The sequence below is a fragment of the Rhodamnia argentea genome, chromosome 1, assembly GCF_020921035.1.
Source record: "Rhodamnia argentea isolate NSW1041297 chromosome 1, ASM2092103v1, whole genome shotgun sequence".
Lineage (NCBI taxonomy): Eukaryota > Viridiplantae > Streptophyta > Magnoliopsida > Myrtales > Myrtaceae > Rhodamnia > Rhodamnia argentea.
The window spans coordinates 30,820,253-30,847,303 of NC_063150.1; the positions used below are offsets into that span (position 1 = coordinate 30,820,253).

Below are 27,051 nucleotides of genomic sequence, written 5' to 3' on the forward strand. Positions count from 1 at the left end.
TCTTTCTCTCTTTCCCTTGAGCAAACCAGTTACCATCATGAGAGTAGAGAAGAGAGAGACAAAAGAGGAAATAAAGATAATGACAGAAAAGCCAAAAAGAGACAATTGTAGGTTCACATGAGTGCCAAGGAACATGTTCCCAACAACCAAAAAAGCAATCTCCATAAGGTATGGCCTGCTCAATTCTCATTCACCAAACCCATTCTTCTGAACTACCTGGCTCTTCTCACTAGGCATTTTCTACCCCAGCAGCACACTATGAGCTTTTACCTGATGAAAGCCATCCACAGCCTCACTCAAGCCCTTGGGAAGCTGTTGAGGAGGGTAAGAGCCTTTGAGCCACACTCTCCATTTCAAATGAGCACTTCTTCTTCTGCATCTTCTTCTCTTATCATTCTAGAAAAGTCTGAACATGATTTAGAATTAGTGTTGATAAAGCCAAACTCCCGTGAATTAAGGCTCCGTTTAATATTTTTCCTAAAAATTACCTAGTTTGAAATAATTAATCAAAATAATTTTTTTTATTATCGACAATAATTTACACCGACATATTTTGACGGAAGATCATGATATTTTTCTTTTCAATCCTCCTCCTCTTTTTTTTTGTTCTTTTTTCTTGTGTTCGTTGACGGGGGACCTCGAGACTCTCTCGGGTCAATGTCAAGTCAACCGTATAACTTATTCCCCAAAAGCTTTCCACGACACGAACTTCTTCGTCATTCTGCGATCTCTTCCTCTACGGAGAACTGAGCTCAGAGAGAGAGAGAGAGAGAGAGAGAGATGGTGGCGCGGAGGTTTCAGGTTCGCCACAACGACTCCGACTTCGAAGTCGACTACGACACCGACGACGGCCTTGAAGTCTCTCTCTCTCTCTCTCTCTCTTCGCTGCGAATTTGATTTGCTCTTGCTCTCCCCGATTTGTCTGCAGCTAAGGCTTTGCCTCTTCATTTGCAGGTGTTCCGATTCCAGCTCTTCTCTCTCACCTCGATCCCTCCCGACGAGCAAAGGGTCATCTCTCTCTCGCTGAATCGTCGCGAAATTGTTGATTTTTTTGCTGGTGTTGATGCATTGACTTAGGGATTAAGATACGATTGCGTGATTATTCGGTTTTGCTGTTGCCTCGCTAGATCGTTGGAGATGGTGACGATCGGGTCGTCTCCGAGGACTCAGATCTCGTCGGGGTCGCTGACAAGCTCCGGCTTGTGTCCATCGATGAAGAAGGGGAGGGGGCGGTGGGTCAGAGCGCCGGTAGCAGTGCCGAATTGCTCAAGTCAGATGAGGAGCTGGCTCGATTGTTGCAGGTAGGATTTGATATTCTTGGATGGCGGTCGTGCAGGCATTCCCTGAAAGTTTGTTGAAAATTTGCGCGGGCGATTTGTGCTTTTCGTTTGAGAAATTGCTCCGCCACTCCTATTCTAATTTTTTCCACCAGATAGTGTTGGTGTTTCAAATCATCTTTTTTTGGTTCTTTTAGGCGGAAGAGGAAGCACTGCTGTTACAGCAGTTTGTTGTGGGTGAAAATAGTTCTCAAATGGAGGAGAGATTGAGGCCTTACATCGATCAAGTTCGCCAGGTATTAATTATCTGTCTGTACTTTTTTTCCTCTCATCCGTATCAGTGAGAACAATGTCTGCCGCTAGACTGAATTAATGCTGTTCGTGAAATTTAGTATGAGGATCCTAAAGCCCAAGAGGCTGCTCGGAAAACTGTACCTGTAGATGAGCTTGAGGAGAAGGCATTGGTATCTCTGGCCAAGGTTAGAGGGATAGTGTGGTTTTGCTTTGGCCTCATTACCATCAGGGACCAATTTGCTGATGTTTTCTTTTGCAAACAATCAGTATTTTTGTTACTTTAACTATTCATGAGTGGTAATTTTAATTTGGTCAGGAGGGGAACTTCAAACCATCCAAAAGTGAACGGGATCATGCTTTCTTAATACAGCTGCTTTACTGGTTCAAGCGTTCCTTCAGGTGCTTTTTAACGGTTATCGCTTGCATTTTTCTGGTTAGTTTCTCTAAAAACTGCATAGTGGATATCTTGTGCAGTGATGCCAATATACAACAAGAGCTGAAGAGTTTCTTTATCATTTCGTTTTTACATCACCCGTGTTTATTATAGTGCAACAGTTTATTGAAGTATTCCTGCTATTTGGCTTTCATATTCATCTGCCTCGTGGGTAGAACTTCTTCCACCGGTTCATTTAGCTGTAATCAGACATGGATCTTCATAATCTAAATGTCACTCGTCTTGCACCGTGGAAGTCCTGGTTATATGCACCAGAGCATGCTTTGCTGTTATGTTCAACCAGAACTGCAGGATGGGAACTTTGCTTTTCATGCTTGCCAAGCTTAAGCAAATAACTGTTTAGTTATCTTTATTGGAGCATGATAGGCAGACGTGGAAGTTGAAAAGGGATAATTTTCAGCATTTAAGTCAGAGTGAGGAATAATTGTCTTACGACAGGTAGAAACAGTGAAAACTAAAAAAATAAGAGGGGGAAATAATGGCATCGTATAGCATGTAAATCTTTTGAATACTTACCTTTATATCATGGTTTATAATGATGGAAAGTGCAAAAAAGAAATTTCATGTTTCTTTAAGTATTATGAATAAATCACTAACCTGTGTTCTTATTGTTGCCTGTACAACTAAACTGGAATATAAGAGGGGTCTGACTCATCTCTTTCTGCAGCTGGGTCAATGCTCCTCCTTGTGAAGGATGTGGTAGTGAAACTGTAGCTCAAGGCAGTGGCAAGCCACTTCCTTCTGAACTTCTTTATGGTGGTTCTCGTGTCGAAATTTACCGGTAGGGAAAGATGATATTCTTATTGCCATCTTCTTATCAACCCCCCCCAAAAAAGCCCAAAAAAAAAATAACCCCGCCTCGAAAATAAGAAAAAAAAAGGCACTTCTCTTTTTAATTTTCATGATGCAGCCAACTTAACATTTTATTCAAAATTTAGACTTATGCTTTCATTAAATAATTCGTACTATTGGCAACCTTATTTACATATTATCTGGCAGGGGATTAGTTCATCTGTATTTTTAGAGTGACTCATAGAGGAGTACATCTTCTCAGGGGGGTATAGGCAGTAGCAAGAGGTTTTTGCTATATAAAGTAGCAGAGATTTGTTTAGAAAGAGAAGCAAAAAAATAATACCATGGTTGAAATCTACTGAAGCATACTGTTTGTCAGAACATTGGAGTATTGTACAAAGGAAATTGACTCAAGCAACATCCTACGAACTAGGAAGTCGAAAATATGGTGGACTGGGAGTACATCGAAATTGGAATGTCAAACCCTGTATCCACGAATAACCGTTGGCATAACCCGATGGCTGCTAGCAATTTGAATATTGGAGAAGTGCTTATCCAGTCCACTACCTTCTTATGAGCACATTTCCTTCAGGAAAAGAAAAGGACAGAACAAAGAAAAAAAAAAAAAAGAAATAGTAAGATTCAAATTAAAATTCAATTTGTTTGATTTTTTTGGTAAAGAAATTCAATTTGTTTGTTTCTTGCTGTCTAGTGACAAAAAATATTTGAAGCAAACAAATTCGGTAATTATATTAGTAGCTATCCTTAGCTTCTATTGTTCCCTCTAATTTCACCATTCTTATTCTTTTCGTTGTCTTTTGCCAATTCTAGCTGCAAATGCTCAAGGATCACTCGCTTTCCGAGATACAATGACCCAATGAAGGTACATTGGTTCATCTAACGTCAACTGAAAATAGTTCTACTGTGTCCTCCCTTTTCCCCTGAGCGAATATTGCACTCAACAGACAACTAATCTTTCGCCTTTTTCTCTACTGGAAGCTCTTAGAGACAAGAAGGGGCCGTTGTGGGGAGTGGGCAAACTGCTTTACATTCTACTGTTGTGCTTTTGGTTATGAATCCCGCCTGGTTAGTTCTGCCTTTGCTTAATCCTTCAGGCCTCATGATACGGTGGTCTATACTTTACTCTTCATTTCCAAATAAGAAACAAAAGTACCGCCAAAATGCATACTTAGTCTTCAATATTCAGGATTGATGACAGGATGTGTAATTTGGTGTAGGAAATTTAATTGATATGGTTTCCATGACAAATTATAATGGAGCAAATTGGTTTGAGTATGAACTGGCTTGATGTAATATAAACCTTAGATCATTTACCATTACATGCTCCTCGGTGGATCATTATCTACAAGATTATATTATGTTAGGGCACACTTTGATGTGCTTAGTATTGTCTAATTAGCCTTAATATGAACTTGCATGAAGTAAACATTAGATCACTCATTTTGCCATTACATATTTGTGGGTGCATCATTATCTCCAAGATGATAATGTGTCGAGGCACTCTTTCCTGTATTATGTATTGTGTCATATGAGGTTTTAATGGCTCTTCCCCCTTTCTGTCTCTTGTTCTTCTCTAGGTTTTCGATTTCACTGATCATGTGTGGACAGAGTGCTTTTCAGTATATTTGGGAAGGTAGAAACATCATTTACATGCTGCACCTCGTTCACACTTTTGATGAAGCATGATTTTATATCAACTATCACTAATATTTCCTGTTATGCGTGATTGTACAGATGGATGCATCTTGATCCTTGTGAAGGAGTTTATGACAAACCTTTGTTATATGAAAAGGGGTAACAGTTTGATCCCCCTTTGATTGTGACTAACATTCTAAGGTGTCTCTCTGCCTGTTTTCTTACTTTGAGTGAACTTTTGCTTTCCGTGCTTAATATGTTAGGTGGAACAAGAAATTGAATTATGCATTTGGCATAGCGAAAGACGGAATCCATGATGTCACAAAACGCTACACAAAGAAGTGGCACGAGGTAATTTCTCTTTTCGGCAGCATATGGTCCTAACTGTCCTAACTGGGAGTTTTACCAACGTCCACAGTAGATTTTGTTTTTCTGCTTGTATGCAGGGAGCAATATCAGATATACACTCTTATATCGTGTTATGGTATGGAAAGACAATCCTTACAATAATAACACCACCTGAAAATTAGATGGGTCGTTGATAACTTAATATGTACTTTGCGGGTTACTTATGATGATCTTTAGGGGGTAAATTGAGTCTAAGTAATTGAGAGAATGCTACCCATTGTGTTAAATCATTTCTTTATTGGTTTCAAATGCAGGTTTTAACACGGCGAAACTTGATCACAGAGACGTCTCTTTCAGCTGTTCTAGCTAAGTTGACAAAAGAATGTCGGAGAAGTTTTACGTCTCAGGTGGTTTCTGCCCTTGAAGATCGTGAGAAAAAGGAAATGGAAGCAATTGAGAGAGATCTTCATGCGGCAGATGATGCCTCAGTATCTTTGCCTGGAAGGCAAAGTGGGGACAAGGAATGGCGCGTGTCCAGATCAGAGATTGGTTCAGATGACAAAGGATCTTTGAGCTGCTCGTCTTGCCCTGTTCGTGTTTGCTTTGATGGCCACGTAACAAGAATCTATGATGCATTTTCTCCTGTCCTCTCTCTCTTAGCAGACAATTCTGTTACTAAGTTTAGAGCTCTTGAAGTTTTAGAGACTTTTAAGCAACTTTTAGAAAAGATGAGGAGATCATCCTTCAAGACAAGGAGAGTGTCACTTGATTCAGCTTCAATCGGGACACCATCATTTGTGAATCAGTTGCTTCCTTCCTTCAGCGAGTTACTTAATGCACTCTCTCTGAAGTGTGAAAACTTGGACGGAAAGATTGACATATCTCTGGCTGGTGACCCTGTAAAAACCTCATTAGCATTACCTGTAGTTGTGGATGCTTTGGAAGATATGATCCAGAACCTTAGACAGAGTGACCATTTCAGTAGTGATGTCCTATCCTTGCCACTATTGAAATCTAATAGAATCCACTCTGGTTCAGTTCTTGCAAGTGGTGAGGAACTTCCTCTTGGAATTGTAAGTAGTGTTTTGCTCTTTGACCTCTTAAGGTTCCTTCACGTTTTCACTGTTTGTACCTTGATGTTATGTCATAAAACTATTCTGATTAACTTTCAGGCCACAGCAGCATTTGATGGTACTCGTGAGACAAAATGGGAAGAACCAAATGGGGGTCGAGGTAATAATGTCTGATCTATGAGAGTTGTTGGATTGTTTTTTCTTTCCTTCGGAACTCTGATGGTGAGATCATGGCGAAAGCATGATAATTCACCAGAGAAATTTGATAGGGTTGCTGTATCCTGTGTATTTTCTTTCCAACTATTAGTTTGTGTTGTCATTTCTTAACTATGGAAGTTACTCTTGCAGGTTGTTGGATCATGTTTAAAGTACCAGACGGCCAGATGAAAGAGCTTGTGGCTTACGATTTAATGTCTGCCAATGATGCTCCTGAAAGAGATCCAATGAATTGGTGTGCTTCCTTCTGCATACTTCCCTGTTGGCGTTTGGATTCTATTGTTGGTGTAATTTAGATAGCTTTGAAAGTACACTTCTGATGCGTGATGTTCATAAATCATTTAGCCAGCAAAATATTCATCTGGTTTTTGTGATTCCCTAACATTCCGATTGCATATTTCACCAATTTGATGCTGCATATTCCTATGAGCTTAAGATGCATCTAAGAATGTCTAAATCTTGTTTTGGTCTTTGATCATCTGACCCTTTGAATCACATCATCCTTTGTTCAGAGATAATTCCTTCTTCCTTCTGTCATTAATGCCTTCATTATAGGTCTTGAAGAAATCACTTTTTTTTTTCATGAATTGCTACTTTTTGGTCACTTCTCAGGATTGTGGAGGGAAGCAGCGACGGAGGATCCAGCTGGCATGTTTTGGATGAACGAACTTCCCAGCTGTTTGAAAACCGTTTCGAGCGGAGGACATTCAAAATTAAAACAAAAGCCCCTGCATCCAATTCTTTCAGGTACATTGTCGACCTAAAGATCTTTTTCGATAGTTTGAACATCAGATCTTATTGATTATTCACTTGAGGTTATGTATCACAGGTTTAGGTTTCTCGCAGTCCGAGATGTTCAGTCAACATCGCGGCTACAGTTAGGAAGCATCGACCTTTATGCAAGACGCAGCTGATGCACCGAAACACTAGCCAACCGGGGGGTGTCAATGTATTACAGTAGCCAATCCGAGTCAGAACAATTCAAAGAGATGAAGGAAAATTATAGTAATTATGGTAAGATCAATCTATTCGCGAAGAAATGGTGGCTCCAGTGTCCCATTCTCCAACCACCCTCCCCCAGAGACCACATGTATTGCCTGATAGAACAGCAGGACCAGTCATTTCACAACAATGTATTATGAACTGGTAAATTGGTGAGGAAATTTAGCTGGGTCAAAGCGCCTATGCATCTTGAACCACAGTTGCTACTGGTTGTAATTTATGCACTTGTGCAGACAAGCTCGAGCTCACTGGCTTTGAGTCCACTTGTCATTAAGCCATTAATTTTATTAAGAAAGGATCCGAAATCAAATCTCTCATTGTCTAATGATTCTTATGGTGCAATTTGTTTCGTAAAAAGCTCACATTTTGAAAATTATTTTTCAAAAAGTATCATTTGTATCGCTTACAAAAATGAATGAATGAAAATATTTTCCTTACCAACGAAAATAATTAGTTATAAATTGTAATCGATAATGTCGACATTTTTCGTTGACTAATTTTTCAAACGATATAATTGATTATTTTTTGAAAAACTTTTTTTAATTTTGAAATTATTGGTGAAACAAACGCACCCTCATTGTCTAGTGATTCTTCTCTCAAATCCCCTAAGTAGCACTGACATAAATAGAAAATTTTGACATGTTGTATGTTGTAAATAAATAAATACTTAAAAAAGTGCCTAGAATGGATTTACACTAAACACACTAATCCATCATTCGTTAGTATCATTCATTGTTTCGAATTAACAAATTTAACCAAAGTCCATTTGAAAATCCACAAAGCTTGGAGAAATTTACATTTTCACATGTTGGTGGAGTTTTTTTTTTCAGAATATTAGTTTTTTATGAATTGACTTTCTTACCCCTAAAAAATTGAAAACTTTCAAAATTGATCCGCATGTATCGGACGCCTCGGGAGTATACGTGCTTTCTAGCAAACCCCTTGTCCAAATTACATGCTATGCAGCAGAAATTGGAAAAGAGCATGTCGAATCCCCGAAGCAGATTTGCAGCTACCAAAAACGACACTCTCACCTGCCAATGCCAAACCGGAAAACCTCACTTCACCAAATGGCTCGGCCCAAAAAAAAAAAAACAACCACCTAACCTTAATCCCACCAAATGCCAAAAAGTTCGTACATACAGAACAACCCAACCAAATCCGAACGGACCAGACAACAACTCAAGTGGGGGTGTCTAGTGAGAAACAAACCAACTCCAACCGCCCGTCATCCTCCGCCGTCCCCTCCCCTCCCAGAAAATGTCCTCCGCCGCCTCCTCCTCTTCCTCCTCCCTATCTGCCTTCTCCACCGCTTCCCGCCACGGCCGCCGTCTTATCCTGCGCACCCCCAAGACCCTTAACCTGCGCGCCCCTTCCTCAACTCCAAAGCCCCTCTCCATCAGGGCCCACTCCTCCCCATCCCCATCCCCTCCCCTCACCCAGGACGACCTCAAGAAGATCGCCGCCGACAAGGCCGTGGGCTTCGTACGCAGCGGCATGGTCCTCGGCCTCGGCACCGGCTCCACCGCCGCCTTCGTCGTGGCCAAGCTCGGCCAACTCCTCAAGTCCGGCGAGCTGTCGGACATCGTCGGGATCCCGACGTCGAAGCGCACCGAGGAGCAGGCCCGGGGGCTCGGCATCCCGCTCTCGGTCCTCGACGACCACCCGCGACTCGACCTGGCCATCGACGGCGCCGACGAGGTGGACCCAGATTTGAACCTGGTGAAGGGGAGGGGTGGGGCACTCCTGAGGGAGAAGATGGTGGAGGCGGCGAGTGAGAAGTTCGTGGTGGTGGTGGATGAGACCAAGCTGGTAAGTGGGCTTGGCGGGAGTAGATTGGCAATGCCGGTTGAGGTGGTGCAGTTCTGCTGGAAGTACAATTTGGTCAGTGATTTTGGAGCTTGGTGACTAGTTTTGTTTTATGCTCTGGATTTAATGTGAAATGTTTTTATCTTTGGTTATGTGTATTGAAATAGAGTTATGTTGGAGTCACTTGCTTGGAAGGATATGTTAATTCTGCAGGTGATTCTGGGCTACAGCGATCGCACCGCGATGTGATGTTCTTGATTTGAACTTAAAGTTTTCATCTTTGGGAGTGTGGTTGAAACGGAGTGATGTTGGTGTCTCTTGATGGAATTGGTGAAAATTTCGGTTGGTTGCTGAAATTTGAGTGTTGAATTCGATTTGAAGTTTTCTTCTTTTTTTTGTTCCTTCCAGAAGTTTTGTTATTGCAGTGATTCTGCCGTTTATTTTGTCTGATCTTAGTTCACCTGCTTTTGCCATAAGAGTGTTGAGATTCGAGAAATTGGATTAGTCTTGCATGTTTGCAGCTACCTCCTGACTTGCACTGCACCTGGCTGCATTGTTCATTCTTGGTGAAGATACGAGGAAACCCGAGCATGCGTTTTTGAAGTTCTAGTGGAAAAAAGGATTGTGGAGTTAAAAAGTTTTCTGCTGTTGACGTTTGTTAATGCGGTTGTCGGTATGGTTCAGCTGCCTCAAATGCTGAAAATTATGTTGATCTTGATCTTTTGTGACAACAGGTAAAGCTTCAAGAATTGTTCAAGGAAGAAGGCTGCGAGGCGAAGCTGAGGTTAAATCGGGACGGGAAGCCCTACGTCACGGATAATTCAAATTACATTGTGGACTTGTACTTTGAAACTCCAATCAAGGACAGCTTAGCTGCAGGAAAGGAGATATCGGCATTCGAAGGGGTGGTCGAACACGGATTGTTTCTCGACATGGCAACAGTGGCGATAATTGCCGGAAAGAATGGTGTAGAAGTAAAGTCCAAGTGATTTTCCGTTGGGGAGGGTGAGCTTTGAATTTGTGTCTTCGCTCACACTTCGTAATTCTTAGATGGCTACTTAATTGAGTCCGACAAATTTTGTAGTATGTTCGCAGTTTTAAAGCTGCTAACTGGATCAGATCCTCCTTCAAAGGTGAAAATTTTGAAATAATGGAGACAGACTGCTCGGACAAATTGTTTCAAAGCAGTTTTTTTCCATATATAAGATTCCAGAATGTACCCTCTGTCCTTTTCAGTGTCTTTGCATTTTTCATGTGGCTAGAACAGGTTGGCTTGCTTCATGACTATTTGAGTGTTTTAACATTGCTGTGATTGGTTGTATCCATGGGGTTTGACATGCTTGCTTACTAATAATGACTTGGCAGCCAAGTACTCTTTGTTTTCTCTTTCTGATTGATTGGTAGTTTTTTTTTTTTTTTTTGGGTCTAATTGATTGATTGATAGTTTAGGGTGCGCATGATAACATTTCTGAAAGCGGATTTCTGCTCCAAAAATGCTTTTGGAACATAAATTCATTTGGTAATCTAACTTCTGAAGCAAAAATTCATTTGATAAAAATTTCCACTTCTAAAGTTATTTTTTTCATCACGTCCTTACTCTCTTTTCAATCATACACGCCTCTGCCGCCGCCGCCCGCCGCCCATAGCCGACCTCCACCAGCCACTGCCCATAGCCGACCTCCACCAGCCGTCGCCCATGCCAACCGGCGTCCGCCCTCGCCCACCGTAGACCTACGTCGGCTGCCACCCGCCGACCTCCCCCAATAGCCAATCACTACCCACCACCGACCTCTACGGCCGTTGCCCATCACCGCTCGCGAGCACCACCGCCAACCGCCAATCTTCTTTGGTCATGACCACCGCCAATTGCTACCCCCTCCCGCCAACCATCGACTATCGCGCCGGCTGCTACTAACGAGTTCTTGTCTTCGATCGTCGGAATAAAAAATAAAAAATAAAATTTTATTTTTAAAAAGTAAATAATATTTTTAATAATAAAATTATTTTTAAAGAAATTTAAAAGTTCAAAAATGAAGTAGAAATTTTTGGCCGCCGATAATAATTTTTCGTGGAAAATTTTGTATTAATAATATTTCAGAAGTAGAAATTTTTAACCGTTACCAAACGAATTTCTCGGATTAGAAATAACTTCTAGAGCAGAAGTAGAAAAATCAACTCATGTTTTCGAGGAGAAGTAGAAAAATTAACTTCTGACTAGAAGTTAATTTTTAAAGCAAAAGTGTTACCATGCGCGTTCTTGTAGAGCTAAAGAACATGAATTTCTCGGTAGTCTACTTTTCACAGAGGGAGTGAATGTCTGCTTTGTCTTTAGATTGCAGTTAGTCGCCTTTGGATGTATCGAGCATTACTTTCAGCTGGCACGTCGCTTAAGTGGACCAACTTGCAATGCTGTACTAAATGGCATAGTGATCATATTGCTGTCTCCCGTCGACGAGCGTGCTTCACGCATCTGAGGAACCGCTGTTTGTGGTAATCTGTACTGAGAAAGTGGGCAGAGACACAGCTGATAGTAGCTAGCTTTTTAGCGGCTCCACGTCTGTGAGTAACTAACCCTGTCAAGAGTGTAAAACATCAGCTTTCAAGAAATGGGATCACATACAAGATAGAACTAGTATTGCTTTGTTACCTCATGCCTGCTAAATTAAAGATGTGATGTGATAATACAGTACTGGTGATTCCGCTTCTTGAGTAACTTTTTCGCACCGAAATCCATCTATGCACGGTCTTTTTTTTTTTGTAAGAACTTCATCATCAATCGAGATGAATGAGAAAACCTTTTACATGGAATGAGCAGCTAGATATTTGACCTATTATGTTGCCATACATAGGCTGTTTCCCTCACAACATCAGGACCATCTTTGTGGAAGTATGTAATGTCGCCTCTGCATACATCGTTTCAGATCCGCCATTTGCTAGCGGCTTGACATTTTTCACTGAAGAAAAGATTCCCAGAAGAGGAAATTATGTTAGATGTTAACTTGGGAAGTATCTCTGCTGCATTGCTCAATCTTTTTCTGTGCATCCAACAATGTGTCGCCTTGAATGATAAAGCTATATGATGGCTATCAGACAGGTCATGCGTCGAAGCATCACGCTTGCACGGGCATGCATGTGGGCTCACGTGCAAAAGAGAGAGAGAGAGAGAGAAAGTAGAATTACGCCTTCGCCTTGGTAGTCAAAAATGTGTACGCTGTCTATTATACATCGATAATGTTACACCTGCTCCTGTATCTTATTAATACACGAAAAACTTTTTACACCATGTAAAATGAAACTAATAAAGAGAATACATCATCAGCAATAACAACTGTGTCTTCCCAAAACCACGTGTACTAGGAGTATGAACCAGGTAAGAGATATAGATAGACCCTGTACATCCCCCTTCTACTTCTTCAGGACCAAAGCCAGAGATGTGGCGAGGATGGCCATCCAAATAATCGTCCCAGGCGGGAATGAGCGAGCTGCGAGACCAGGAACGGAGACACTGTCAGAATAGAATTTTTGCTGCATATATCAAAGACTGTCCAAAGTTTATCAGCAGGATTTGTTCTTAGATAAGTCTGTTTCGCGATGAACCCCAGTTACTGTACTGTCTACCGATCTCGTGCAGACTAATGGGACTTCACTACGACAGTGGACCCAATACGAGCGTGTATGATCCCGGTGTACCATCAGCGGCTGATGATTCGGGTAGAAATTTTTCATTTTGGAGTGTGCTTTGAGGCATTATGTGGACAGGAAGCGAAGAAATACTTGCAGGAGCGTGTGACAAAGTTAGGCCTTGTGTCGGTCAACGGCGGGGAGAGGTGAAATTAGAATAATGGCCAGCATCAAAGTCGTTTTCTATTATAAAAATCACGACGCTAAGTGAAACTTGGAGAAAGATCTGTTGCATGGCGGGGCCAATCAGATCACAAAACGTAAGTGGTTTGACCTTTCCTACTGTTAATGCTTAAACCCCACCAAACCCGAAGAAAAAGATGTTTCTTTTTGTCCCCGATTCGTATTGATCAACGTGTCTACATCGTAAGACTTCTTCATAGAGAATCCACTAATGATTTCTCTACTTGTTACCCTCATGTGAAATGTGAAACGGGGTTGATTCCAAGGTCTAAAATTTCTTTTTTGCCCCCTTTCACATGCATCTTTCATTCTGCAGCTCTGAACATCTTCTGCAGTAGAAATGATTATGGAAGAAACATTTAAGCAGAGATATTGTGGAAGAAGAGTGTTGTTTAGCTGCCAATCTCACCGTGACTCCCGCCATCTGAGGAAGAACCTTGTGTGCTGGTCAAGCTGGACACTTTGACTCCGAGCTTGGCGCAATCGGCTCCAATAGCACCTTCAATACAAACAACTCAAGTGACCAAACCATGTATAGAAACAAGCAACACGGAGGCTAATAAGAGAGATTTCATTGCGACTTGAATTCTTGTTATCGTTCTTACAATCGCTGAAGCAAGGGTAAACGCTGATGTTCATCAGATTGCTGTATCCGGGACTGCACTGACATATATGATCGTATGATGTTGAATTTGTGCATGTTCCTCCCCCGCAATAGGTCCAGTAGCAAGCTGCAGGAGCAAATGAGTAGAGCAATCTTCAAACTCAGAAAAAGAAGTTGAGAAGCAGTGTGATGAAAAGAAATATAACGAGGGGTTAAGTGGATTACGGTCAAAGAAAGACACGTTGTATGGGACCGGCGGGAGCGGCGGAGGAGCCGGCATGCAAGAGTAATCAAGCGAACCTGCATTAAGAACATGTTTGCCCGTGAAACAACTTTTTGCTATGTACTTCTGTTTTAAACATTCAGAAAGACATATTCTTTCACAATTGGTATATTAATCAGTAACAGTTGCAATCACTAGCCAAATCAACTTAATGGTCAAATTTTGCTCCACTCCGTATCTTGAAGTAAGCTAGATAGACATTTCCAGCTAAAGCAAGTTTCAGCATTTGTCGACATCACCCCCAAAACCCAATATCTCAAGCTTAATATAGCGTTTTCGACCCCAAAAAAAAAAGAAAAGCTTAAGATTGCGTGAATTCAAGAAGAGCGGGTAACTGCACAGAAGTATTTCGTATATATGTGACATCGTGGAAGTGAGGGGGGCAAGGAGTCGAGCGCCCGCTCTTCCTTGATGTGGGGCGATGTCTCAGTAGCAGACTTTGTAAAAGGAGTGAGTTTACTCACAGTTGGGAATGACACAAGGGAGGAACTTGAGATTGTCTTCATTGGCCAGGCGCGTCCTCTTCCAACCGGCATCGCACTCGCAGACAAAGTCGAAAGGGGAGTTCGAGTTCTCTACACAGGTCCCTTTTCCACAGTTCACCACATCACACATCTTCACTATATTTGTTTCATCACAAAAGAGCACATGTACATGTATTAGCATAACATCTCTGCTCGAAAGGGAGAGGGAGAGGGGGGGAGAGCGAGAGGGAGAGAGAGAGAGAGATGATGCTGTTTAAGTACCATTAAAAGGATTCCAAGGGTATCCTAAAGCAGCAATTGGTAGCAGCACAAGCACACCGAAGGAAGCTGTTAACTTGGAGGAAGCCATGACCATGAACAAGCTAGTAGCAGAGGCTCTCTAGTAAGTTGTATTGTATGCAACATATACATACATATATATATAGAGTAACAACTTTTCTCGATACCCTTTAGGAAATAAAGAACCACAGCGTGAAATTTTTCAACTCACAGAAGCTTCTTCAGAAAATACACATCAATCAAAATCTACAAAATGGGTCCCAGAGTGTATTGCCCCAGCAAAAATCAGTGGCATTTTCAAAGTGTTTTTAGCATTTTTTGCGCCTTGGTTTAGTGCTTCAGTCATCTCATAGCCTCCAATTTTTCAAAGAAAAACAAGGAAAGAACGAGAAAAACCGGGTCCAGAAGAGGGTAGGTTCAGTACGTCATTTTCTCCGAGGAAAACGAAAAAGATCCAAGCTTTATCTGGTCTGGACAACTGGACAAGCGAGGACCTGACAAATACAATATATAAGTGTGGAGATGTGAGATGGTGCCAAAAAGTCAGCACAATAGGGATTGCCGGTCTGTTTTTTTCGTTTTCCAATGTCACGGAAGCTTCTTTCATTTCAAGCGTGTGATAGATAATTCAGTCTTAGCCAAAAAGGAAAAGGTAGTTTAATTGTCGTTGTGAAGTGGTGACATTGACATGGATTTGTGGGCCCCAAGCTTTAGGTGGGGATTCAGATTTTTGAGTTTTCAGCAGCTGATCAGATTGGCCTAACTCCTGAGGAAGGAGCCAGGAACAGACCCGAATCCGGAACTCCGAGACTCGAAACGGGAAGATTGAAATTTAACAAGTCGTCCAAACAGGGAATTCGGCGAATTGAAATCGGCGGAAAAAGAAGCGGGGCCGAGTTCGAGCAATATCTGCAGCTCGACCATCAGTAGCTCGGCGGTTTGCAAGCGCCCCTGTAATAGCAGGACAAGAAAAACCATATGAGGCCTGCTGCTTGTCCTCTTGTTTTCCCAGAATTCTCTTTATTTCTGTTCCGTTGACTGTTGTTTTTACAACTGAGGTGGCCTGGTTCTTCTTGTCCTTTCGTTAAGTCAAATTTTCCGGTTTGGCGTATGACTTTGCGCTGCAAATTACAAAACAGGACGGCACATCGATTACGCGTATGCGCTGAGAGTTTCTAGAAGTACTGCTCTTAACACCAGTTCAATCAATATATAGTGAGAACACCTGGAAAATCTCTGAGAGTTTGGCTTGTTGACAATTCCTAATTCTAAAACTTCCTATTAAACACATTGTGAATCTCATTGTCTTGAGAACAGTAGCTCTCTTCATATGTTCATGAGAAAGAAAGGAAGTCTATCAGCTTGATTTTCGTCCTTGAATCCCTCTTTTCCTTCGCCGAACTGGTTAAAAGTAGAAAACATCGATCTGTCGCCCGTGAAGTTGCTGTTATGTTTATTCCTAGATGCTGCATAATTCCAACTCCTTAGGTTGAGCACCGAGGCTATCGCTCATGGTGAGAACAATATAGCAACAGGATGTTGAGACCGCTTCAATCTTATGCTTTGTACTTCCTGCGTAGGATAAGATCGAAAGTGCTCGAGTCGGGAGTTCAAGAAAAGCTAGGAACAAAAGGGCATCCTATCCGCTTTCCCTATTTATACACATGTTTTATGGAATCCAAATTCACCCTGTTGGTGTACATAGCCATTCGCGCTAATAAATCACGATACACGCCACACCCACTAGGATCAGCAGTCGTCCCATGTCTTATAATCGCTACAGACCGAGACTTAATCAAGTAGCATTAAAAAAATGAAATTCTAGATACTTCTTCAGTTTCTGCAATGCAGAAGAGAAATATCGGATGATGACAACCTTGCAAGTTGTAAGCTTCAGGAGAATGGCAAATGGCAAGACAGGAAGTGAAAACTATTTGCCGGCCTCAACCAAACACTTAAATTGACTGAAACACTCGAGCCCACACTGCCCAAGTCAAACCTAGGACAAAAATCATTATGTAAAAAACAAACGCTAATGAATTTAAGAGCTTCATGAGTTTTTATAAGTACCAAATTCATAGTATAGAGCAATTCAGGAAGAGGGTCTATGTTAATTCTTTTCTGTTCCCCATCGCGGTATCACGAAGATGGGAAAGGCGAGCAGATGGATCCGAAACTTCTTGTTAGGGAAAAGGGATGAGAAAGATAACAAGAAGATCAATAATACTTCTGTTCTATCTGGGTATGTGACGACTAGCAGCGGTCTACCACCACCGTCTCCGAAAATAAAAAGGCGATGGAGCTTCGGTAAGTCGGCAGCCAAAGGCAAGGCGCACAAGCACTCGAGGTCAATGGACTCAGCCAAGACACCTCAGCTGGTGATGCAAACGAAGGCTGAGTTCCAGACTCGGCGAGATCGCTCCTTGGCATTGTTGGCAATAGCCAGTGATAAAGATGCAGCGGCGACAAAAATACAAGCTGTCTTTCGCTCTTACTTGGTAACTATCATTGTTCATACAGTAATTTTCATTACAGCAGTTCCTATTAAGTCGATTAAAAGGAAGCACTTCATGTTGCCTAGATGTAAGGATCCATATGTTGTGTTGCAGAAATTTGACTACATTTTTTGTTATACCAATCCTAGCTGTGACATTTCTTATCATCTGATACCAAAAATTGCAGGCAAGAAAAGCGTTATGTGCTTTAAGGAGTCTAGTGAAGCTACAAGCCCATGTGAGGGGTTTCCTTGTGAGGAAGCAAACTACAGCCACTCTATGGCGCATGCACGCGTTAATGTCAATTCAAGTTCGAGCCCGTGTTCAAAGGATCCAGATGGCAGAGGAAGCGCAAACCACAGTTCCTAGGCGGTTATCGGTCCATAGAAGTTCATCCCAGGATGGTGACAACACTAAAGTACAGAAAGTAAGCGAGAAGCACATTTTCACACACAAAACGCAATTCAAAACTTGGGAGTTTGAACATTCCTTCAGACATTGTAGTGATGAAAGATTCATTTCAGAAGAACATAGTGATCTGCAAGTCGGTTGTATAATTAGTAATGAATCTTCATAACACTCCCGAGCAAACAGGAACCGCAGGATAGAAATCTGATAGAGACGTGCCAAGTCTCCAAGAGCAAGAGTGGCCACTTCAATCAACCAAAGGTGGAAAGAACAATAGAGCAAGGCTTTACCACTTACTTTTCCGGAGACCTCTCGGTAGTCAGAAAAGGACAACAGTACGAGGAATACCTCTATTCCTCGGCACAAAACACTCCCCGCGACGATCGGTCTGTCATCACAAGAATGAGATCCACGAGGGCTTCTTTCACTTTTCATCACACAGACACTGCATCTCAAAATTATGCATTGGTGCCGCATTACATGGGGAACACGGAGTCGTCGAGGGCGAAAACCAGGTCGCAGAGTGAACCAAAGCAACGGCCCAAGTGGAGCGCGCGGCAGAAGAGCAAGCGGACCCCCTCAGTGGATGGCACAAGCATACAGCTCGAGACTCAGTTGAGAGACTTTGCTCTGGGGCCGAAACTCGCTTCTCGAGAAAATCACGAACCGTGGTTCGTGAAGCTCTATAAGTCGAGGAGATCGTTTAAGGACAGCAAGAGTGACAACATCACCAGCACAGTAACAAGTCATTCCAACTATAGCAGATCTCTTATCGCTTACGAGGTATGATTTGAATTGAAGTAGTCACAACACTACAGTCATGGTGGTTACTCAATACTTTCTTAACAAAGATCTTGTACTGCTTGGATATCCTTGCTGCAGCCGCATTTGGCTATGTTCTGAAAAAGGCGTAGAGCATATTTCGGAGACCGGAGTGCAATGTCATCGACTTTGCGAAGGAGGTGGCTTTGGCACATGAGAATAAAGAAGACATTTCTTTGGTCACCAAGAGACTCAGATATGGAAGTGTAATTGTGCGTAGCATATAGTAAAAGCATTACCACCGTTCACATGTTACTTCCTCGTTTGAATGGTTCTGCAAGCCATCACCACTGTTTGGCACAAGTCCGAACAGCTATGTAATAAAGATACCAACTAAAGTTGCAGAAAGACGAATTTTCATTCAGGCCAAAAGGGATTGACAAGCGATGCGAGATATTTTAACAAAACCATCCTACATTGGCATACTTTCGTTGATCCAGCAACAGTTGAGACAAACGCCAAATACTGGTACAAATCTGCAATTATGACACCAAACCAAAAGATTTCCGTGCATTCATGCATGCTTCATGTATGGTGCACCTCACTACTTTTAACATTCTATATCCAATTTCCATCAATGCATCTGCCTGCTCACACAGACTGACCAGAGAGGTCTTATCTGCAATGATTTATCCTAGCCAATATTGAAAATGTACACTACGATGGAACTAATGTCACTGTCAGCTTAGATTTGAACAATTGGTGCAGGCGATACCAAGTGGAAGGTCATAAAATGGAGTGGCAAAACTGTAAGTGCCTGGAATTCTAACCTAAATACTCATTAGCCTGCCTAAGTGCCTAGTGCCTCCCGTATCCTTCCCTGTCGACAAGCTTCTATAATCCCACTCTGATAAACTACGACTAACAATTATGTTACAAGTGGCATCGGTTCTTTTGAGCTAATGTTCTGGCTTCAAAGTATTCTCCTTGAAGCTCTTGGTTATCCAAATGGCAGTTTCCCTGGGGGAAACTTTTCCAGGCCCGAATGGCTTGAGGAGCACATTAAGCTCATCGTACCTGTCCTGCTTCAACAGCCTCGCACTAAACTCAAGCAGGCCTTCCAAAGCCTCGGCCCTTTGTTGGTATGATGACGTGTCAAACCGGCGCCGCCGCGAGTCGCACGAAGTGCGGCTTGATGCTCCTGCAGTTGCATTTTGGTTAGAAGAGTCGCTTCCATCCTCCCTCTCAACCTGAAACATGCTTCTCTGAATCCCCTGCCAGAGATCAGAGTAAGCAGGCTTTCTAGAAGATTTGTTGCAAATCTGAACCATGCATTTGTCCTTGGTTATTGATTTGTCCCCATAACGCGGGGAGCCAGAGAAACCCTGGGCAGAAGTTGAAGAAGTTCTCCAAATAGATAAGAAGGGCTCTTCACATGAAGATAGTGGAAATTCAGCTATCTTGTCTATTCGAGGTGAGTTCACAGATACATCAGGAGACTTCAGATGGTGGAGAACATTATCATTGGGCAGCGGGAAAGATGCTCTGCGAGCTGCAGGTACAAGGTTCTTCGGAGCATGCGAAACAGGAAGCTGAAAAACAATGGACAAAGAGTAAAGCTCAAAGTAAAAGACCTATAAATTGATGACCATATGTACTGAACAGTGGCTCAAGCATTTAGATGGTGCATAAAAGAAAAGGAGGGTTTCTGAGTTTACCGATTCACGCTTCTTCAGTGGTTCGGTTCGTCTTTTTGGAGTGGGAGAAGCCTTTGCAGGACTTATTTTTGGGTTTTTGACAACACTGGATGCTTTTGAATAAACTGGCTTGCAAATCACTGTGCCTTGTGTGCTTCCAACTGACAGTTCTTCAAATCTCTCATTTAAATAACTAGGAACATATCTTCCTTCAGTGGAACAAACAGAATCATGCTCAGCACCAGATATACTTGGGTTCAAGGCCCTATTATTGCTCGACGAGTACCGGTATTTCCTGTAAGCCCAAGCATCTTCTGGCCACTGGGCAGGCAATGTATTGCGTCTGGGGTTATTGATTTTCATTTGTACTTTGAGAACATAAGGCTGAAGAAGTCGGTTACCAAGCAGTTCGGCAGCCTGAAGGAGATAAAAATTAACTTAAATTGGAGAAGGGATGCTAACAGATTCATGAAGCGAAGATGCAAATTCCAGTCTCTCTATCCCACAAACCAGAACATATGAAGGGGAAGACATAATGAGGGCTGGTGCAATATTTAATAATTGTGTTTTGCATCTCTTGAATTTTGGGTTCCGCTAACAATAAGAAGGGTGGAAGACTTTCAGAATGGTTTGCTGGAATTGAAATATATGCAAGATCCAGGAATTATGAAAGTTCTTTATCTTGTCCCTCTTGAGTAGGGTTTTGTAAATTTCTTATTTGCTGCCTGCAATTACTTAAAATTTTGCATCCGCCTCTGAGTGCATGTCATGCATTTACAATGTAATCTACTGTCCTATCTCGAATAGAAGGGAGAAAAAAAAGAGACAAAAAAGAGACCTCCTTCAAGAAAGTGAAGAAGCACTGACTTGTTGCTCCATATTAAACTAGGAAATACTGAATGTACAGCTGCAAACAAAATGGTCAATCAAGCAGAAACTTGCATGATGGATAGGTTGGCTACATGTTTGAGATCAGCAAAGACAAGCTATCTGTATGCATGACTTGAGAGAGCTATATTAAGAGAGAAACCACATACACTTGGCCTGAGTTCTGGATTTTTCCGCAGCATGCTTTTGATAAGACTCCGGCTGAAATTGAAAATAAGCAATAACATTTGAACCATTGTACTCTTCTGCTATACCGGGAAAAACAATACCCATTACTTTTAGGACTTACAATGCCCCAGAATATTTTGTAGGAAGTGGAGACACTATGGACTTGTTGATTTTGTTTATCAGTGCTTGCATATCCTGCAAAAGTACACACCAAATTTGAGAAATGCAGCACACCCATGGTATAAAAGAAAATCAGGGGCACATAGCAAATACAAAGCTAGAAGAATTAGATTGCAGTAAATACAAGAGAGAGATTGTACTGATTGCAGTAAATACAAGAGAGAAATTGCAGTACAATCAAAAAGTTCTCCTTGGTACCTTAATTTTGAAATTCACTGTACCAATTTAAAGTAGGTCTGATATAATAATAGCACAAACAGGCACTGCACCAACATTCTCAGGAAGGAAAGATGGCTTTCAGAACTTACGAATGCTTTAAATGCAGGCTTATGTGCAGCCATTTCATACAAGCAGCATCCTGACGAATAGATATACCAGCAGAATTAACAATAAAATATGAAGGAGCGTAAACAATAATAGTTCTTACTCTTGTACTGGTTAAGATAAGGAAAAGGACATTCAAGCAGGTACACAGAGCTTACCCAGAGACCAAATATCGGATTTAGAACCATAAGGAATATCAGCAAGAAGCTCTGGACACATGTAGCTGGGAGTTCCCACGACCTGAGTAACAGATAATGATTTGTAAGAGAAAGCATATAACGAAATATGCTATTCCAGGGGGATGTATTGTACAGAATTGGTAGCTAGCAAATTTGCAGTTCCATTGTTCACGATCGATGTACAGAAATCTGTAGGAGGAGGAGAATGGTAGGCTAAGAGCGATGTTAATTTGCTATCTTTTTTTATGTTTGTAGCAGCTGTTCTGTTAGGGGTGCATTTGTTTTGAGGAAAATGAACGATTTGGAAAACATTTTCCTATAAATAATCGCATGTATCACTTGCAAAAATGAACAAACGAAGAAAATTTTCATGGTCCACGAAAATATTTAGACATAAATTGTAGTTGTTAATGGAACATTTTCATTGACTAAGCATTTCAAGCAATACAAGCGATCATTTTATGGAAAATGTTTTCCAAATCATGCATTTTCCGCGAAACAAACGGAGGTTATGTATTTGTAAGTAATTCCACAATTATTTTATTATACAACTCACTTGCTAGCTTAGCCCAAAAAAAGAAGCAACTATGCCACATCAACTCATGGAAGTTTAGTTTGATGAGAGACGGCAAAACGTACTGAGGAAGCAAGATCATCAGAAGTGAGCATTTTGGCAAGTCCAAAATCACCTGTACACATCATTTATCACCGATTGTTCAGCAGACAATTATTATGTTCTCTAAGAGAATAACAGAAGAATAGAATCACTTACCTAGGCGTATATCCTGGTCTTTTGTCAAGAATATATTGGAGCACTAAAAACCACAGAAGAGTATCAGTATGAATAACATTAGAACACAGCAATTCAGTCACAGATTACACCGATATGCCTCAAACCTTGACATCTCTATGGAGGATGTGATTCATGTGTAAGTAGTCGAGCGCCATGAGGAGTTGCACAAGCCACTTACATAGTTTCTGGAAGGACCAACAAAGAACGAAGAATAGGACTGTTAGAACGTTAATGCGGCAAAAACTGCATTGTTAACCATCATAAGGTAAAGTCAAAGCTGCAGCAACGGAAACAGAACAAAAGTGGAAACCTCTTCAGAGAAAAGAACACCATTAGCCTTTTTGATAGCTTCAGCCCTGTAACACAGCCAATAAGTGAGCAAGTATCCAAAATTGTGCCATGATTCAGTTCATGACTTAATCAGATCAATCATCTGAACTGCAGAAAGGGAGAGCTTACATATCTCCTCCTTCGCAGTAACCTATTATTATGCAGACGTAGCAACCCTGAGATAGAGGCATTTTTGAACTAAAGTTAGGCCCCATATACAAAAGCAAAAGCTAGAGTCACGGAAAAGTAAAATAACCAAAGATCATATATACTTAGGTTGAGCAGTGGAGGACTAAAACTAAAAGCTTCATCAGAAAAGACATTGTGCATGGAGTCAAAGGATATTCTTTACATTTATTACTAGAAGATAAGTGCAAAATCAGAAATAGCTCGATCTGTCAAAAGGCAGAGAACTAGTACGTGCTGGACAGCCATATAATAGACCATGCTTCATCCATGAATTTTTACCTTCTCCACCCATGAATCTTTATACTCAACAATAAATGGATTCCGCATTCTAGAAATAAGCTCCATCTGCAAAAGTGTTGAAAAGTTCAACTAAAGATAGACAAGGCAAGCCAACTTTAATGCAAAAATTGAAGTTTCTACTTATAGTAAAGCAACTGAAAGTATGCTGAGCACACATGTACTCAGCTAATCTGCTTCCAAAGGCTGCATGCTAGAAAAATAAGGTGTCAGAGTTCCTAGAAATCCAAGCGAACATTTAGGTCAAACAGTTTCTCAAAAATGTAATTGTCAAAGTACATTATCAGAAATACACTTCACCTCCAGCTAGTCATTGTACTCAGTAGCAAATTCTCTCTAGTGAACGCCACTAAATCATACGGCTCAACACTAGAAGTTAGATTGACAAGAAACCCTCAGAAATTTAGCATGAGCAGACAAGGAAGCATGAGGCTTCCAGCAATAAGGTGGCTTTAAGGAGGAAAATATGAATAGCCGCAAAGAGTATAAACTTAGGAAGAGAAAGTTATAAAAACCAACCTCCTGATGTGCGGATCTACGGGTCCTATCAGTTTGCCGAGCAAGACGAATCTTTTTCAAGACATACCTTAATAACATACAGACAAGCAGAAAAGAATGACCAAAGAATCAGACATCCTAGGTACAGATACAAAGATAACTGAACGCTGGTCCTGCAAATTTTTTTTTGTTTTTGAAGGACTAGACTAAAGGAAATAAGCAAGAGCAATTGTTGAATAGTCCTCACTTCTTTTTTTCATGTTTATGCCTCACGAGAAGAGCAGAACCAAAAGCTCCTTTGCCGATTTGCTCTAGTATTTCATATTGCTCCATGTTGATTATACCTATAAAACCTGCATTTACCAGAGAGGTGAACAGAAAATGTGAATCGCGATATCAGATATAATCCTCCGTTTCCACTGACAGAAAAAAGAAAATGCCTGAAAAACTTCTCGTCAACCAAGCAGACAAGACACTTAGGCAAACTCACAAATCAATGTATAGGCATTAGTCAATATAGCTGGAAATAAATGATGAGAAAGTGTGACACTACCAGAAAATCTGTAGCAGAACTAAGATTGCTAGTAAGTAGTAACACGTTTTCTCCAGAATAGTGGCTAGAAATGAGAAATATTCTAACTTTGAAACTCAAAGAGTTAACTGCTTCGTGAGTAAGTAATATCTCAACAGCACTACAAAGCAGCCAAACACAGAGCAGAGATCTCTACCTAAACCTTACATTAGCCAATGTAAATGGTCTTAATGGCTACAAAATGAGAAATATTAAAACTTTCCAAGTCCAAGAATTAACTGGCTTGCGAGCAACTAGTATCTTGTTGCAAGCAACCAAGCACAGAGGATAAATCTTTACCTGAACACTTACATTCGCTAATGCAAATGGTCTTGTCCGACTCAGTTGGAAGAAGCTTTCATGGTATCCTGAGAATGTCGATAAAAGGCAGTGTCTTTCCCTTTCGCTACCTACATTTCGCACCAACAAACACGCTGTTGAAAGCAATGCCGCACTGAACGGAACAAAGAAAGAGACAGAGAGACGGTCGCCAGCAGTGACCGACACAAAGCTCCAAAATCAACAAGCTACCGCAATCAAGTAAAATATTCCGAAGATGAAAAAAGGAGGTAGATTCAAAGAGAATAGAGCCAATGCCTTTTGACTAGCTGTCTGAACACCGAGACCCAATAAGCGCAAACCCAAGAGAGCGAAATCCAAGAAAATCTCAGGACACGAGCGGCGGAGCCAAGCTTGAGCACGCAGCCGCGAAATGCAGCTCCGAGAACCCAATCAACGCAAGCCCCCCCAAAAGGAACTCTCCAGATTCAAAATCCGTCCCGAACCCAAAATGGCGAAAGAACCAGGTCCGCAGATTCAGCACCAAACAGAAGAAGCGAGGAGAAGGAGCCGGGAAAGGCACATTGCCCGCGCGAAGCCCGGACGGATCGGAGGGAGCGGTAGGCAGCAGCTCGAACGGCGTTAGAGAGAGAGAGAGGGAATCTGAGACAGCTACATTTGCAGAGGAAGGAGAAAGCGACAACGCTGCGTCGTGCGAAGGAGGAAGAGGAGGAGGAGGAGGAGGGGAAGGTGCAGCAGCAGCAGCCTCGCCATTGGTGCTCGCCCGAGCGAGACGACAAACCTCAAGAGAGAGAGAGAGAGAGAGTTTTGGGTCGAAGCTACATCATCATGGCATGTGTAATCCCAGAGAATGAAACAAAGACCAACAGTGCGAGTGCGAGAAAGAGACGGAGGAAAAATGGTAACAAGTAACGACAGTGAGCTCCTCCCAGAAGCAGACAAAAGAGATTTAGAAAACAGAGCCTAAACAGGATATTTTACTATTAAATTTAAATTACATTATATTAATTAAATTAAATTAAATTAAATTAAAATTGGAGAGAGAGACAGATCAAGAACAGCTTTTCCAAATTTTCGTTTCTTTTTATAACCTCCTCTGTCATAGATAGAATAGCTTCGGAGTGGCCATGTGACCGTAAAATTTCTCTATCGATATCCGATCGCTCGCTCGAGCCATAATTTATCGAATAGCATAAGACAAAAAAAAGGGAAAAAGAAAAAAAAATCACCTCCCTCGTTGTCCACACCCGTCTTTTTAATTTCGAAATTAAAAAGGGCTTTATTACACAATTTATGTGACAATAAAATTGAAAAATAAATTAAGAATGAAAGAGCTCTCTTTCTCTCTTTCTCTCTCTCTCTCTCTAATCTTTGATTTGGGCAATGCACGTTAACTTTGTCAACTGTTTGACTAAGTGGGAGATCTGGAAGGAGCCGATAGAGAGGAGAGGCCTTTTCTCAGAGAGACCTTTGTCAGCTTTTTGTTCCAAACTCCTCTTTGTGCACCAACCAAATATGCAAGTTAGATGTCGATTTTTAGTTTTTTATTTTATTTTTCCTTCATTTCCGTCCAATCCTTTTTGCAGCTTCGGAAATCATTTCCCCGGCGTCGGCACTTCCCGTTCGAACCGGGTTGCGGCGGCCTTCCCATCGCAGCCGACTGAGTTGGTTAACCACCGATGTCAAGGATCGAATAGGCACGATATGGCTTCGAAAGAGGCTCGTTTCTCTTTTAGGGTCAGTCGTATAGTAAGAAATGTATTGTCTGTACATTGGAAAAAAAAGAGATAAGGGAATAAGTTTGACCAGATTTCCTTTAAAAAAAAGAAAAAAGAAAGGCCTGATCTTTTTTTCTTTTTCTTTTTCCTTTTTTCTTTTGTGGGGGAAGCAGAAAGAAACGTACGAGACCGACCAAAGGGAAGCGCCCGGTGGGGCCCACGCCCTTTGTCCTTCCCCACGACTATGATCCGCGCGACCCAACCCAACTCCCCCTCCCCTCCGCTTCCGCCTCCAATCACGAGGCCCCCGCCTCGTTATCCTTCGCCGCGCGAAAATGACCAAACCACCCCTCGTTTCCGACCGAAATCTCCATATTGTTACAAGAAACATCAGTTGACCTGATTTATCCTCGTCAAGTCCGTTGACTTCCCCTCTTTACTGTTTCACGAGATTTCGGTCTTACTCCCATTGACTCTTGAATTCTCAGGAACTAAAAGTGCGCCCTCGAAAAACTTTCCGATCATATTCTTATAATCCCAGTGATTTTTAATTTTCTAGAAGAAATTCAACGGATAATGAGTTGCTCCGCGGGATTTATCAAAAGTCAAAAGTAATTTTTATTTTTACGTTTTTTTTTTTTTGCGAATTCTAATTTGATTATCCAAATTTACAAAAGTTACGAAAAAAAAATTATGCATGTCGATATTTGCAGGTCATGCAAGTTTCGAGTGCTCGAGATTAAAGAAATAAGTGCATGTCCTTGCAAAACTTGCAACAAACGAAATGTCGAAGGCGAAATTTACTTCCAAAAAAGTCT

General features: G+C 41.5%; 4 protein-coding genes across 7 annotated transcripts; 2 read left to right on the forward strand and 2 right to left on the reverse strand.

Annotated features, from left to right (window-relative positions):
* Nucleotides 1–286: 286 nt before the first annotated feature.
* On the forward strand, nt 287–7,258 carry LOC115743871 (peptide-N(4)-(N-acetyl-beta-glucosaminyl)asparagine amidase). Of its 2 annotated transcripts, XM_048281114.1 has the most exons (18): nt 287–324; nt 745–858; nt 955–1,008; nt 1,128–1,301; nt 1,475–1,573; nt 1,670–1,756; nt 1,888–1,970; nt 2,693–2,806; nt 3,649–3,700; nt 3,817–3,903; nt 4,416–4,471; nt 4,573–4,632; nt 4,737–4,824; nt 5,136–5,894; nt 5,994–6,054; nt 6,243–6,345; nt 6,723–6,857; nt 6,940–7,258. In XM_048281114.1, the coding sequence occupies exons 2-18, from the start codon at nt 781–783 to the stop codon at nt 7,022–7,024; spliced, it is 2,175 nt and encodes a 724-aa protein (XP_048137071.1). In that variant the 5' UTR covers nt 287–324; nt 745–780; the 3' UTR covers nt 7,025–7,258. The 2 variants fall into 2 exon arrangements, with proteins under 2 accessions (XP_048137071.1, XP_030534710.1); XM_030678850.2 differs by lacking the exon at nt 287–324 and having other exon boundaries at nt 672–858.
* Nucleotides 7,259–8,258: 1,000 nt separating this feature from the next.
* Nucleotides 8,259–10,156, forward strand: LOC115743883 (probable ribose-5-phosphate isomerase 3, chloroplastic). Its single transcript, XM_030678872.1, has 2 exons — nt 8,259–8,996; nt 9,656–10,156. Exons 1-2 carry the CDS (start codon nt 8,373–8,375, stop codon nt 9,908–9,910), a joined length of 879 nt encoding a protein of 292 aa, XP_030534732.1. The 5' UTR covers nt 8,259–8,372; the 3' UTR covers nt 9,911–10,156.
* Nucleotides 10,157–12,092: 1,936 nt separating this feature from the next.
* Nucleotides 12,093–14,876, reverse strand: LOC115743885. The gene is made up of 6 exons (XM_030678873.2): nt 14,419–14,876; nt 14,137–14,292; nt 13,615–13,689; nt 13,391–13,516; nt 13,195–13,284; nt 12,093–12,403 (listed from the first exon to the last, which is right to left on the reverse strand). Exons 1-6 carry the CDS (start codon nt 14,510–14,512, stop codon nt 12,327–12,329), a joined length of 618 nt encoding a protein of 205 aa, XP_030534733.1. The 5' UTR covers nt 14,513–14,876; the 3' UTR covers nt 12,093–12,326.
* A 3,948-nt stretch (nt 14,877–18,824) lies between these two features.
* On the reverse strand, nt 18,825–25,418 carry LOC115743872 (serine/threonine-protein kinase Nek3-like). Of its 3 annotated transcripts, none has more exons than XM_030678853.2 (16): nt 24,813–25,418; nt 24,528–24,625; nt 23,892–23,997; nt 23,666–23,732; nt 23,129–23,194; nt 22,790–22,836; nt 22,641–22,686; nt 22,435–22,515; nt 22,310–22,352; nt 22,177–22,226; nt 21,517–21,598; nt 21,343–21,392; nt 20,976–21,049; nt 20,836–20,887; nt 19,820–20,215; nt 18,825–19,693 (listed from the first exon to the last, which is right to left on the reverse strand). In XM_030678853.2, exons 3-16 carry the CDS (start codon nt 23,975–23,977, stop codon nt 19,061–19,063), a joined length of 1,773 nt encoding a protein of 590 aa, XP_030534713.1. In that variant the 5' UTR covers nt 23,978–23,997; nt 24,528–24,625; nt 24,813–25,418; the 3' UTR covers nt 18,825–19,060. The 3 variants fall into 3 exon arrangements, with proteins under 3 accessions (XP_030534713.1, XP_030534712.1, XP_030534711.1); XM_030678852.2 differs by having other exon boundaries at nt 24,717–25,418; XM_030678851.2 differs by having other exon boundaries at nt 24,516–24,625; nt 24,717–25,418.
* Between the last annotated feature and the right edge of the window lie 1,633 nt (nt 25,419–27,051).